Source organism: Dipodomys merriami, unplaced genomic scaffold (assembly GCF_024711535.1).
Source record: "Dipodomys merriami isolate MVZ:Mamm:240054 unplaced genomic scaffold, mDipMer1.0.p SCAF_4, whole genome shotgun sequence".
NCBI lineage: Eukaryota > Metazoa > Chordata > Mammalia > Rodentia > Heteromyidae > Dipodomys > Dipodomys merriami.
In genome coordinates this window covers 60,288,377-60,301,984 of record NW_027205603.1, presented here as the reverse complement: position 1 = coordinate 60,301,984, position 13,608 = coordinate 60,288,377, and the positions used below count along the sequence as shown (strand labels likewise).

At 41.2% G+C, this 13,608-nt stretch overlaps 1 protein-coding gene across 2 annotated transcripts in view; it reads left to right on the top strand.

Moving 5' to 3' along the window:
- Virma (vir like m6A methyltransferase associated) overlaps positions 1 to 13,608 on the top strand; it is a 73,493-nt gene that overhangs the window by 11,282 nt on the left and 48,603 nt on the right. For both annotated transcript variants that reach the window (XM_069991081.1, XM_069991080.1), the window contains exons 3-7: positions 1,976 to 2,062; positions 5,716 to 5,764; positions 9,058 to 9,226; positions 10,240 to 10,362; positions 12,377 to 12,649. In XM_069991081.1, coding sequence (XP_069847182.1) covers positions 1,976 to 2,062; positions 5,716 to 5,764; positions 9,058 to 9,226; positions 10,240 to 10,362; positions 12,377 to 12,649 — 701 coding nt within the window. The remainder of the gene's footprint in view (positions 1 to 1,975; positions 2,063 to 5,715; positions 5,765 to 9,057; positions 9,227 to 10,239; positions 10,363 to 12,376; positions 12,650 to 13,608) is intronic.

Below are 13,608 nucleotides of genomic sequence, written 5' to 3'. Positions count from 1 at the left end.
TCTAGAGGCTGGTAATGGGACTTCTGGGTTCCATTCCTTAGTACCAAATAAACAGAAAAAGCTGGACATTGTGCTGTGACTTAAGTTGGTAGTTAGTCTTGAGAAGAAGCAGCTTAGGGACAGTGCCTAGGCCGAGTTTAAGCCCCAGAACTGGCAAAAAAAAAAAAAAAAAAAAAAAGTATACTATACAAGTATATTCTGTTCTCTTAACATTACTTTTAACTGTGAGATTCCAGAGTTCCAGATTCTTTTTTTTGGCCAGTCCTGGGGTTGGACACTGATCCTAATGTTTCTTTTTGCTCAAGGCTACCATTCTGCCACTAGTAGAATTCTACCACTAGTACCATTCTACCACAGCACTAGTTCCAGCTTTTTCTGTTCATAGGGTGCTAAGGAATCGAACCCAGGGCAGAGCAAGCACTATCAAGAGTTTAAGGTCACATAAATTACATTGAGAGAATTTGTCTCAGGACCCCACATTCTCCCTATCCCTTCCCTTCCCTTTCTTTTTGCTATGGCTTGAAACCAGGGACTCACACATATTAAGTGTTAGTGCTCTGCCACTAAACTATATTTCCAACGTTAAAATTTTTTTCTTGTAATTTTTTTATTGTGATTAATCGATTACATAAATTTCACAAATTTCACAGTATTGTGAGATAGTGATACTTAGTTAAACTGTCACAAACACATTCTAATCTTCATGAGACAAATTGTCATTATCGTGATTTATAAAGTTTGTGAATTTTATGAGCTTTGACAATACAACTATTTCTTCCACATCAGGTGGCATGTACATTTCTTTCCTTTTGCTTAATGTTAGCTGTTTCCCCTTTCCCTCTTACTCTCTTAGTTCATTTTGCTTAGTTCATTTTCATTAATGTCCAGTATAGCTGATGGGCCCCTCTGTTGTATGTTTCCCGTTTCCCTCTGATTCTGTGTCCTCCTCCTAACTTCCCTCATATGTGCGCATATATATACCATGTATGTGGTCAACAACATGGGGTCATTTAGTAATGCTACGACAAGGGCTGGGAATGTGGCTCAGTGGTAGAGCGCTTGCCTTGCATGCATGAGGCCCTGGGTTCGATTCCTCAGTACCACATAAACAGAAAATAAAAAAGCCGGAAGTGGTGCTATGGCTCAAGTGGTAGAGCGCTAGCCTTGAGCTGAAAAGCTGAGGGACAGCGCCCAGGCCCAGAGTTCAGGTCCCACGACTGGACCCCCCCAAAAAAAAATTAAAAAAAAAAAGTAATGCTACAACAAGATGAGTGGAGGTCCTTTGTTTCTTGAGTCCTATTTACTTTTTTTGTTGTTGTTGTTGTGGGGCTTGAACTCTGGGCCTGGGCGCTGTCCCTCAGCTCTTCAGCTCAAGGCAAGTGCTCTACCACTTGAGCTACAGCGCCTCTTCCTGTTTTCTAGTGGTTTATTGGAGATAAGAGTCTCACACGGTCTTTTCTGCCCGGGCTGGCTTTGAACCGAGATCCTCAGATCTCAGCCTGGGAATGTGGCTCAGTGGTATGCATGCATGAGGCCCTGGGTTGGATTCCTCGGTACCACATAAGCAGAAAAATCCAGAAGTTGTGCTGTGGCTCAAGTGGTAGAGGACTAGCCTTGAGCTGAAGAGCTGAGGGACAGTGCACAGACCCAGAGTTCAGGCCCCACAACTGACAAAAATAAATAAATAAATAAAAAATTAAAGCTTAGGGTAAATGCTAAATAGCCGGTAAAAGTAATTAAAATGATCCTGATGATTTTGTTTTTAATAATTTTTAAAGCTAACAGTTGGCTACTTGGGAATTATATATGAGTGAGATTTTGCTAAATATCATAGTTAATTGCATTTTTGTTATTTGGATATGAATATTGTTATAGTCTAATTCTAGGATTGCTCTTTTTACTTGCCATGGCTTTTATTTTAACAAAGTAAATGATTGTTACAAAGGCTGACATTTTGACCTTGTTTTGTTCACAGGGAAACATCTCCACATACATTTCAACTAGACTTATTCTTCAACAATGTAAGCAAACCAAGTGCCCCAGTTTTTGATAGGTTGGGAAGGTATGTATCTACTGTGTAATTTCATTGGATACCTCATGGGTTGTAAGTTATGAGATGAGAAGACAAGGTAGTATCTGGTGGTAGAACCAGAAATGCAGGGTTTAACTTTTATCAATTGGCAATATGAAATAAATGTCAAATTTGTAAAAAGATGTCTATTTAATAGACTTAATTGTGTGAATTATAAGTCATATTTCTTTTTTTTTTTTTTTTAACTTTTACATACATTTCTTTCTTTTTTTGTGCCAGTCCTGGGGCTTGAACTTAGGACTCAGGTCACTCTTTTTCGTTTAAGGCTAGTACTCTAGCACTTGAGTCATATCTCTGCTTCTGGCTTTTTTTGTGGTTAACTGGAAATAATAGTCTCATGGATTTTCCTGTCTGGGCTGGTTTTGAATTACTATTATTATTTCTCAGGATTATAGGCATGAGCCATGGGTTCTCATGCATATATTTCTTTTTTCTTTTTCTTTTTCTTTTTTTTTTTTTTCTTTTGTCAGTCATGGGACTTGAACTCTAGGCTTGGGTGCTGTCCCTGTGTTCTTCAGCTCAAGGCGAGTGCTTTACTACTTGAGCTACAATGGCACTTTTAGTTTTCTAGTGGTTTATTGGAGATAAGAGTCTCATGGACTTTTCTGCCCAGGCTGGCTTTGAACCGTGATCCTCAGAGCTCAGCCTCCTGAGTAGTTAGGATTACAGGCATGAGCTACCAGCACCTGGTGCATGTTTCTTAGATACATGATACTATCATGATATATCTGGTTTGTTAGCAACGATTTGGAAAAGATTGCTTGGGGGGGTAGGGGGTGGGAGTGGGGTGGGCATTACTGGAATTTGAACTCAAGGCCTCACACTGCTAGGCAATAGCTCTTAACACTGAGCCATACTTCCAGGCAGAAAAGACTGCCTTTGATTTTTTTTTTTTTTCTCTCTCTCTCTCTCTCTCTTTTTTTTTTATGGTGGTACTGGGGTTTGAACTTAAAGTCTTGTACTTATTAAATGAGCACTATACCCCTTGAGCCATATTCCAGCTCTGCTGTTTGATTTTTTGAAAAGCTATATAAACACAATGAAAGATAATATTTTTGTGTATGTGGTAGTTCTAGGACTTGAATGTGGGGCTTTGTGCTCTTATTTTCCTTTTAACTTGCCTTTTCATTCACAGCTGGCTCTACCAATTGAGTCTCTTAGTCTAGTTTTTACTGTGTAATTTGAGGTAAGAGTTTCTTTATCTTCTCAGGCTGGCTTCTAACCATGTGATCATCAGATCTCAGCCTACTGAATAGCTAGGACTATAGGCACTACAGGCAGTGCCCTGTCAAAGCTAATGTTATGGTTGGTTTATTTTTTTTTGGTTGGCTGTGAGGCCTGAACTCTGGGCCAGGGCGCTGTCTCTCAGCTTTTCAGCTCAAGGCTAGCGCTCTACCACTTGAGCCACAGTAATACTTCCCACTTCTTTTTTCTGCTTATGTAGTGCTGAAGAATCAAACCCAGGGCCTCAGGCATGCAAGGGAAGCACTGTACCATTGAGCCAACCTCCCAGCCCCATGTTATGTGTTTTTTTATAGCATACTGGTGCTAAATTTGAAACTCATATCACTATCAGAGAACATTATATGCATTTTTGGAAATATCACCATAATTAATATACATTAATAAAAATAAGGACAAGAAAAATTTCTGTGGTTATATTTTCACATTTTACAAGATGAAAGTTATTTATTATTAGTAGTAAGTAGTTATACAATGCGGTTACAATTTCTTTTTTTTTTTTTGGGTCCGGTCGTGAGGCCTGAACTCTGGGCCTGGGTGCTGTCCCTCAGCTCTTCAGCTCAAGGCTAGCACTCTACCACTTGAGCCACAGCGCCACTTCCAGCTTTTTTTTTTTTCTGCTTATGTGGTGCTGAGGAATGGAACCCAGGGCCTCAGGCATGCAAGGCAAACGCTCTACCACTGAGCCACCTCCCCAGCCCCAGTTTTGATCAGTTTCTTGATCAATGAATGATGCTTTCCATTGTTCTTCCCTCCTTGTGTGTGTGTTCGTGCGTGCGTGTGTGCACACTTGGGCTTAATTCAGAGTCTGGGCACTATCCCCAAACTGCTTTTGCTCAAGCCTGGCTAGCACTCTACCACTTGAGCCACACCTCCACTTCCAGCTTTTTCAAAGTAGTTTATTGGAGATCAGAGTCTCATGGACTTCCCTGCCTGGCCTGGCTTTGAACCACAATCCTTAGATCTAGCTTCCTGAGTAGCTAGGATTATAGGTATGAGCCTATTTCCCTGTCCCCAGTTATTACTATTATTTTTTTTTTATGCCAGTTGTGGGGCTTGGTCTCAGGGTGCTGTGTTCTCCCTTAGCTTTTTTTCTTTTTCCTCAAAGCTGACAGTCTTATCACTTGAGCCACAGCTCTTCTTGTGGGCTTTCTGGTAGTTAATTGGAAATAAGAGTCTTATGGACTTTCTTTCCTATACAGCCTGACTTTGAGCCACAATCCTCAGATCTCAGCTTCCTGAGTTGTTAGGATTATAGGCATGAGCCACCAGTGCCTGGTTGAAGCTTATTTTTTTTAGAATTCATTATGCTAAAAACTAAAAAGCTTAAGATGGAAAAATGTTCTATTTCAATGAGGAATTTGTATTTTCTTTCTTTTCTTTTTTTTGGGGGGGGGGCGGTCGTGGGGCCTAAACTCTGGGCCTGGGCGCTGTCCCTCAGCTCTTCAGCTCAAGGCTAGCGCTCTACCACTTGAGCTACAGCGCCACTTCCGGCTTTTTTCTTTTTTGCTTATGTGGTGCTGAGGAATCGAACCCAGGGCCTCAGGCATGCAAGGCAAGCACTCTACCACTGAGCCACCTTCCCAGCCCCCAGGAATTTGTATTTTCTTAAACTTCATTTTATTAATTTTATAAAATCATATTGATAATTGAACCTTTTACCTTTTAAAAAAAATTGCCATCCTGGGGATCAAACCCAGAACCTTTCCCATGTGAAACAAGTGCTCATCAGTGATCTATAACCCCCAGTTCTATAATGCTTTTTCACAAATGTTGGTTCTAGCATATACTTATTATTATTTTTTTTTTTTGTCGGTCGTGGGGCTTGAACTCTGGGCCTGGGAGCTGTCCCTCAGCTCTTCAGCTCAAGGCGAGCACTCTACCACTTGAGCTACAGCGCCACTTCCGGTTTTCTGGTGGTTTATTGGAGATAGGAGTCTCACGGTCTCTCCTGCCCGGGTTAGCTTTGAACTGCGATCCTCAGATCTCAGCCTCCTGAGTAGCTAGGATTACAGGCGTGAGCCACCAGCACCTGGCTAGCGTATACTTTTGTAAGACTATAGTGCAGTGGTTCTTAACTCTGCCTGTAGATTATAGTTGCCTGGAAGATTTTTTAAAATTACCTATGTCTATATTTATCTCAAACTAAGTCAATCTTTATGGCTTATACTTTTATACTATGATTTATACTGTTTTAGGGAGAAGTAATTAAGCTCAAGCTTGTAGTTTGTTAATTCAAAACAAAAATTTTAATGGCAATTGTATTGAATTATTATATCTAGAAAGTCTTCTTCAAATTATTATATTTAGAAAGTCTCTTTCATTATTTGTAATGTTTGTTGTTTGTATTGGTATATTTATTTATTCCTACTTTTTGACAGCCTGGAATATGATGAGAATACTTCTATCATCTTTAGACCCAACTCAAAGGTAATTATATAAAAGTTATTTTTCACCTCGTCACTGCTGACTTCTCACTTGCAAAGTTTTGGTCCACATAAATGAATGGTGCAGACTTTGGTTCTAGTGCTTCAGAATGTCATTTTCTTGTCTCTGTCCTCTTGCATCCAGATGCTATTTTAAAGTTGTTTTATAAAGCCACTCTGTAAAGAGTATAAAGATCTCTTTCCCATTATTGTATACATGAGTCTTCAAGAGGACAGCATTCTTGTCTTCCCTTTTTAAAAATTTAGGTCAGGCTAGGGAACATCCAGACCTCAGGTAGAATAAGGCTAGTGAAGTAATTTGATTCATGATGAAACTCATAGGCTTCACATTTATTTCTTGTGTGCTTCTTATTGGAGGCCCAAGTCATTTTCCATCTTGGTAATTTTGTTTGAGCTGCAAATGTTCTTATAAATAGCCCTTGACAGAAGAAAAGTTCCCCACCCTTGATATAGGTGGACAAGTTCAGTAGATTCAGTTAGGCAACTTACTACATACCAGCCTGTGCTTTAATTGAGTTTTCTTTTTTCTTTTTTTGTCAGTGTTGTGCCTGAACTCTGGGCCTGGGCACTGTCCCTGAGCTCCTCAGCTCAAGGCTAGCACTCTACCACTTGAGCCACTGTGCCACTTCCAGCTTTTTCTGTTTATGTGGTGCTGAGGAATCGAACCCAAGGCCTCATGCATGCAAGGCAAGCACTCTACCACTGAGTCACCTTCCCAGCCCCTAATTGAGTTTTCTTAAAATATACATTTCCTATTTCCTTCTTTTATATCACTAACATGCCTTATTTTTTTATGTACCAAAATGCCATTATAGAAGCATCTAGTGGAAGATCTGAAATGCAAAAATAACTGTGACTAAGTATGCAACTCATTTGCTATTTGATTTTGGGAGCATCCTGTTCATTAAAAAATGATCTGGGGCTGGGACTGTGACTTAGTAGTAGAATGCTTGCCTGGCATGCATGAAGCATTGGGTTTAATTCCTTAGTACCACATAAACAGAAAAAGCCAGAAGTGGCACTGTGGCTCAAGTGGTAGAATGCTAGCCTTGAGCTAGCTCAGGGATGTACCCTGGCCCCGAGTTCCAGCCCTAGCACTGGCAAAAAAAAAAAAAAAAATCCAATGGAATTTCTGTTTTGAGTTGCTATCAGTTTATGGGCCTCATCTTTGAGATTTTTTTTTTTTTTAGGGCTTCAATGTAGAGTCTGTGCTCTGTCCCTGAGCTTTTGTGTTCAAAGCTAGTGCTTTGCTACTTTGAGCCACAGTGTCATTCTAGTTTTCTGATGGTTTATTGGAGATAGGAGTCTCACGGATTTTCTTGTCTGGGCTGGCCTTGAACAACTATCTTCAGATTTCAGCCTCCTGAATAACTAGGATTATAGTTAGGAGCTACCAGTGCCTGGCTTATCTTTCAGCCTTTCTCATCAGCCTTTCCCAACTTTCTCTTTAATAGTCTAGGAGAATAATAATTATTCTCATCCATATTGTGCCTTCAGAAGGGTTTTTTTTTTTTTTTTTTTTTTGGTCGGTTGTGGGGCTTGAACTCTGGGCCTGGGGGCTGTTCCTTAGCTCTTCAGCTCAAGGTGAGCACGAGGTCAGCTCAAGGTTTTCTGGTGCTTAATTGGAGATAATAGTTTCACAGGGACTTTTCTGCCTGGGCTGGCTTTGAAACTTGGTCCTCAGATCTCAGCCTCCTGAGTAGCTAGGATTATAGGCATCATTAGCCACAGGCGCTTGGCTTAGATGCTCTAAATTTCTTATTCATTAAATAGTAATGGTAGCCAGGCACCGGTGGCTCACGCCTGTGATCCTAGCTACTCAGGAGACTGAGATCTGAGGATTGCAGTTCAAAGCCAGCCTGGGCAGCAAAGTCCATGAGACTCTTATCTCCAATACAACAACCAGAAACCGGAAATGGCACTGTAGCTCAAGTGGCAGAGTGCTAGCTTTGAGCTGAATTGCTGAGGGACAGTGTCCAAGCCCAGAGTTCAAGCCCCACGACCAGTATATGTAAATGTGTGTGTGTATGTGTGTGTATTATTTTAAAAGGATATATTGAGGGTTAATGTTATTGGTGAAGTACGATCTTTCCTTTTTTTTTTTTTTCCAGTCCTGGGGCTTGAACTCTGGGCCTGGGCACTGTCCCTCAGCTCTTCAGCTCAAGAAGAATACCTTGAGCCACAGCAATACTTCCGATTTTCTAGTGGTTTATTGGAGATAAGAATCTCATGGACTGGGTTGGCTTTGAACCTTGATCCTCAGATCTTAGACTCCTGTGTAGGATTACAGGCGTGAGCCACCAGTGCTTGGCTAATGTGAAAATTTTATCTCCAGTTAATGACCTGAAAACCGGAAGTGGTGCTGTGGCTCAGGTGGTAGAGTGCTCTCCTTGAGCTGAAGAGGTGAGGGATAGCACCCAGGCCCAGAGTTTAAGCCCCACAACCAACCAAAAAAAAAGACAATTTATTAACTGGGTGTAGAGGCTCACACTTGTAACCCCAGCACTTGAGAGAATAGGGAAATCTAGGCTAGCCTGAGCTACATGGTAAGGTAGAAGAAACAAGTCTGGGTTATATAACAAAGCTGGGTTATATAAACAAAGTTTCAGAAGATAAGCCAGCCTCCCCAAAAAGTTGGCTTAATGAATCTGGGTGGCTATACTTTTTTTTTCTTTTTTTCGGTCTTGGTGCTTGAACTCTGGACCTGGGCGCTGTCCCTCAGCTTTTCAGCTCAAGGCTCGCGATCTAACCCCTGAGCCACAGCACCACTTCCAGTTTTTTGGTGGTTAATTGGACATAATAGTCTCATGGACTTTGCTGCCCAGGCTGGCTTTGAACCGCTATTCTCACATCTCAGCCTCCTGAATAGCTAGGATTATAGGCATGAGCCACCAGCGTGGGTGCCTATACTTTTAAGCTGCAGTTTGAATTCATAAAGCATAACTCTCAGGTATGACTTGGACCATTTGCATTCTGGAGACTGGCACAATTTATGATTTTGTTTACCTTTGTGATCCAGGTTATACATTTTGAAAAGGATTAGCAGCAAGTGCAGAGCTAGAAAAGATGTCTTAGGATAGTTTAGTTAGAGAAAGAATCATAAAATCTGTGCCTTAGGTAAATTTTGCAAATATTAGTAAAGGTACAATAACATTTTGAATTTTCAGCATGCTTTTAAAGACTTTATTCTTTAAAATTATAAACTAACAATTTCAGTTTACTTCTAGTACATTTAAATATTAATTTGAAAGATTTCCTTCCCCCCCTAAACTTCAGGTGAATACTGATGGTCTGGTGCTAAGAGGCTGGTATAATTGTCTGACACTGGCAATATATGGCTCAGTTGATAGAGTGATAAGTCATGACAGAGACTCTCCACCACCACCACCTCCTCCTCCACCACCTCCTCAGACACAGCCCAGTTTAAAAAGGAATCCAAAGCATGGTGAGAATTATAAATTTGATTTTGTCAATGAAACATGTCTGTTGTAAGAAAAGCTAATTCAAGAATTTTTTTATCTTTTTTTTTTGCCGGTTGTGGGACTTGAACTCTGGGTCTGGGTGCTGTTCCTCAGCTCTTCATCTCAAAGCTAGCACTCAACCACTTGATCCACAGCGCCACTTCCCGCTTTTTCTGTTTATGTGGTGGTGAGGAATTAAACCCAAGGCCTCATGCATGCTAGGCAAGCACTCTACTACTGAATTGTATTAAGCCAATATCTGTTCTTTTCTACAATGTCTTGTAGAATGTCTTTTTTTTAATGTTTTATTTTATTTATTTATTTTGGTCAATCATGGGGCTTGAACGCTAGGCCTGAGCGCTGTCCCTCAGCTCTTCAGCTCAAGGCTAGTGCTCTACTGTAGCACCACTTCCGGTTTTCTGGTGGTTTATTGGAGATGGTTTCACTGCTTTTTCTTCCTGGGCTGGCTTTAAACCGTGATCCTTACATGTCAGCCTCCTGAGTAGCTAGGATTATAGGCATGAGCCACCGGCGCCTGGCTTTAAGTTTTATTTTTAAAGAAAATGTCTGTATTTCTCTCTTTCTTTCTCTCTGTTTTTCCTTCCTTACCTCACAACTTTTTTTTCTTTTCTACAGACTACACATGCTAGGCAAAGCGTTTACAATTGAGCATCTCAGCTAGGGAGTTTTTCAAATTGATACAGGAATTTCTTTCTCATTCTGCAATCCAGTGCTATTTTTTTTTAAACAGAAGAATTGAAGAATAGCTAGAAAGTTGGGCATGGGTTCCTTGAACATTTATGTTAATTTTTTTAGGAGTGTGTTTAAAATATGTTGGTAGGAATGTATTATTAAATATAGAAGTAGCTTAGCTTATTAAGCTACTCAATACTTAACAGTAAATATTGAAGATAAACTCAAATGAAAAGCATTTTTCATGCATTAATTTCACTATAACAATTTGAATTTTTTTTTCCTTTCTCTAATAACACTCTAGTTGATGGTGAGAAAGAAGATCAGTTTAATGGAAGTCCTCCAAGACCACAGCCAAGGGGACCAAGAACTCCTCCAGGGCCTCCTCCACCAGATGATGATGAAGATGATCCTATGCCTTTGCCAGGTATAGAATCAGAGCTATGGGCTTGTAACCATCCCCTCTCCCACCATTAGTGTTAATTAGTGCTTTTTTCAGTTGAAAAAAAATTTTTATTTATTTTTTGGTTCTCACACTCGGGGTTGAATTCAGGGCTTTGCACTCTGGTTTAGCTTTTTCTCCTAAGGCTAATACCTCTACTTCTGTCTTTTTTTTGTTGTTGTTGCTGGTGGGGCCTGAATTCTGGGCCTGGGTGCTGTCCCTCAGCTCTTCAGCTCAAGACTATCACTCTACCACTTGAGCCACAGTGCCACTTCCCGTTTTTTCTGCTTATGTGGTCTGAAGATTCGAACCTAGGGCCTCATGCATTCAAGGCAAGCACCCTACCACTGAGCCACCTTCCCTCCTTCCCTTTTTTTTTTTTTTCCCAGTCATAGCGCTTGAATTCTGGCACTAGGCACTGTCCCTCAGCTCTTCAGCTCAAGGCAAGCACTCTACCACTGGAGCCACAGCTCCACGTCCAGTTTTCTGGTAGTTTATTGGAGATAAGAGTCTCATAGACTTTCCTGCCTGGGCTGGCTTTGAACCTTGATCCTCAGATCTCGGCCTCCTGAGAAGCCAGGATTATAGGCATGAGCTACCAACACCTGGCAAGGATTGTGTTTTGAAATGAACTCAGGAATGAAAGTTCATGAGGCCCTTACTCTAGTTACCTACCAAAAAGCTGAAAATGAAGCTGTGACTCAAGTGGTAGTGTACTAGCTCTGAGACAAAAGTGTAGGGACAGCACCTAGTCCTTGAGTTTAAGCCCTAGGAATGGCACAGATACCAAAAACAAACAAAACAAAAACTACAAATCTCTTGGATTCATCTACCTAGACTAGCTTTTTTTTTTTTTTTGGGTCCGGTCGTGGGGCCTGAACCCTGGGCCTGGGCACTGTCCCTCAGCTCTTCAGCTCAAGGCTAGCGCTCTACCACTTGAGCCACAGCACCACTTCCGGCTTTTTTCTTTTTGCTTATGTGGTGCTGAGGAATCGAACCCAGGGCCTCATGCATGCAAGGCAAGTGCTCTACCACTGAGCCACCTTCTCAGCCCTAGACTAGCTTTTATCCTCATATTCCAGCCTCTTGAGTAGCATAAGCCACAGCTCCTGGAACTCTTTAATATACATATATTTTTTAGAAGCCATTTTTTTTTCCCCAGTCCTGGGGCTTGAACTCAGGGCCTGGATACTGTTCCTGAGCTGCTTTTGCTCAAGGCTAGCACTCTACACTTGAGCCACTTCTGTTTGTATGGTACTGAGGAATTGAACCTAGGGCTTCATGCATGCTAGGCAAGCACTCTACTACTAAGTCACATTCACAGCCCTTCTTAGTATTTGTTTTTTGTTGTTGTTGTTGTTGTTGTTGTTTGTCTTGGGACTTGAACTCAAGCCTGGTGTTGTCCATGAGCTCTTCAGCTCAAGGCGGGTGCTCTACCACTTGAGTCACAGTAGCGTTGTCCATTTTCAGTTTTCTGGTGGTTAATTGGAGATAAAGAGTCTCATGAGCTCCCCATGGCTCATGCCTGTAATCCTAGCTACTTGGGATGCTGAGATTTGAGGATCAGAGTTCAAAGCCAGCCCAGGCAGGAAAAGCTGTGAGACTCTTATCTCCAATAAACCACCAGAAAACCGGAAGGGGCACTGTCACTTAAGTGGTAGAGTGCTAGGCCTTGAGCTGAAGAGTTCAGCGACAGCCCCCAGGCCCAGAGTTCAAGCCTAATGACTAAAAAAAAAAAAAGTCTCATAGACTTTTCTGCCCAGGCTGGCTTTGAACCGTGATCCGCAGATCTCAGCCTCCTGAGTTGCTAGGATTATAGGCATGAGCCACTGGCATCTGGCCTCTTAGTATTTTTTGAAAGCAAATATTCTGCCACTTTTTAAGGTATGCATAAGCTAAGTCATCCAGAATGTCATTAACTTGATGTAATATCCAGTCCTGCTGCTTTGTGTGACATAAATCATTGAAATAATATGTCTTAAATCTCATTTTTTTTCAGTGTCTGGTGATAAGGAAGAGGATGTTCCCCATAGAGAAGATTACTTTGAGCCCATTTCTCCAGATCGGAATTCTGTTCCCCAGGAAGGTCAGTATTCTGATGAAGGAGAAGTAGAAGAGGAACAGCAAGAAGAAGGAGAAGATGATGATGATGATGTGGATGTAGAGGAAGAAGAGGATGAGGATGAAGATGATCGCCATACAGTAGACAGTATCCCTGAGGAGGAAGAGGAAGATGAAGAAGAAGAAGGTGAAGAGGATGAAGAAGGTGAAGGTGGGCTATATTAATTCGAACTTTTTGGTTTTAAGTACTAGAAATTACCTAGATGTAGCTTTAAGTACTAACAGAAATTTTTTTTTTTTTTTTTTTTTTTGGGTCCAGTCGTGGGGCCTGAACTCTGGGCCTGGGCGCTGTCTCTCAGCTCTTCAGAGCTCAAGGCTAGCACTCTACCACTTGAGCCACAGCACCACTTCTGGCTTTTTTTTTTTCTGCTTATGTGGTACTGAGGAATCGAACCCAGGGCCTCAAGCATGCATGGCAAGCATTCTACCACCGAGCCATCTTCCCAGCCCCAGAAAATTTTTTATCAAAGATAAAAGGGATTCAGGAAATGAAGAGTTAAGTCGGTAGCCTTCAAGACACAACTAGAAGTGAGATTTGTATATCTGCTTTTTGTATTTATTTTATTCTGTGTCAATTAACCTGTTTATTTTCTCCACAACCAAATCTCTGTTAAACCAACTTGAATTGTCTGACTTGATTTCACTCCCATTTGCAATTTCCTAGGAGAACGATTTTTGTATTTCTTGCCACAATATGAATTGAGCCTTGTTTCCATCAGCTTTAGCCAGGAAGACTGTCATGAAGTAAAAACATGGTGATTAGGGATTTGGTGGCTTGAAGTATTTCTCATTTTATTTCTGGGATAACAAGACATCTATTATAGTTAGCTGTAAAGCTTAACAGGTGAAATAGGAGAAGTATTAAAAAAAAAAAAAAAAAACTAGTTTGTTCAGCCGGGCGCTGCTGGCTTACACCTATAATCCTAGCTACTCAGGGTACTGAGATCTTAGGATTGTGGTTCAAAACCAGCCTGGGCAGGAAAGTCTGTGAGACTCTTTTCTCCAATAAACTACCAGAAAACTGGAAGTGGTTCTATGGCTCAAGTGGTAGAGCACTAGCCTTGAGCTGAAGAGCTGAGGAACAGTGCTCAAGTCCAGAGTTCAAGCCTC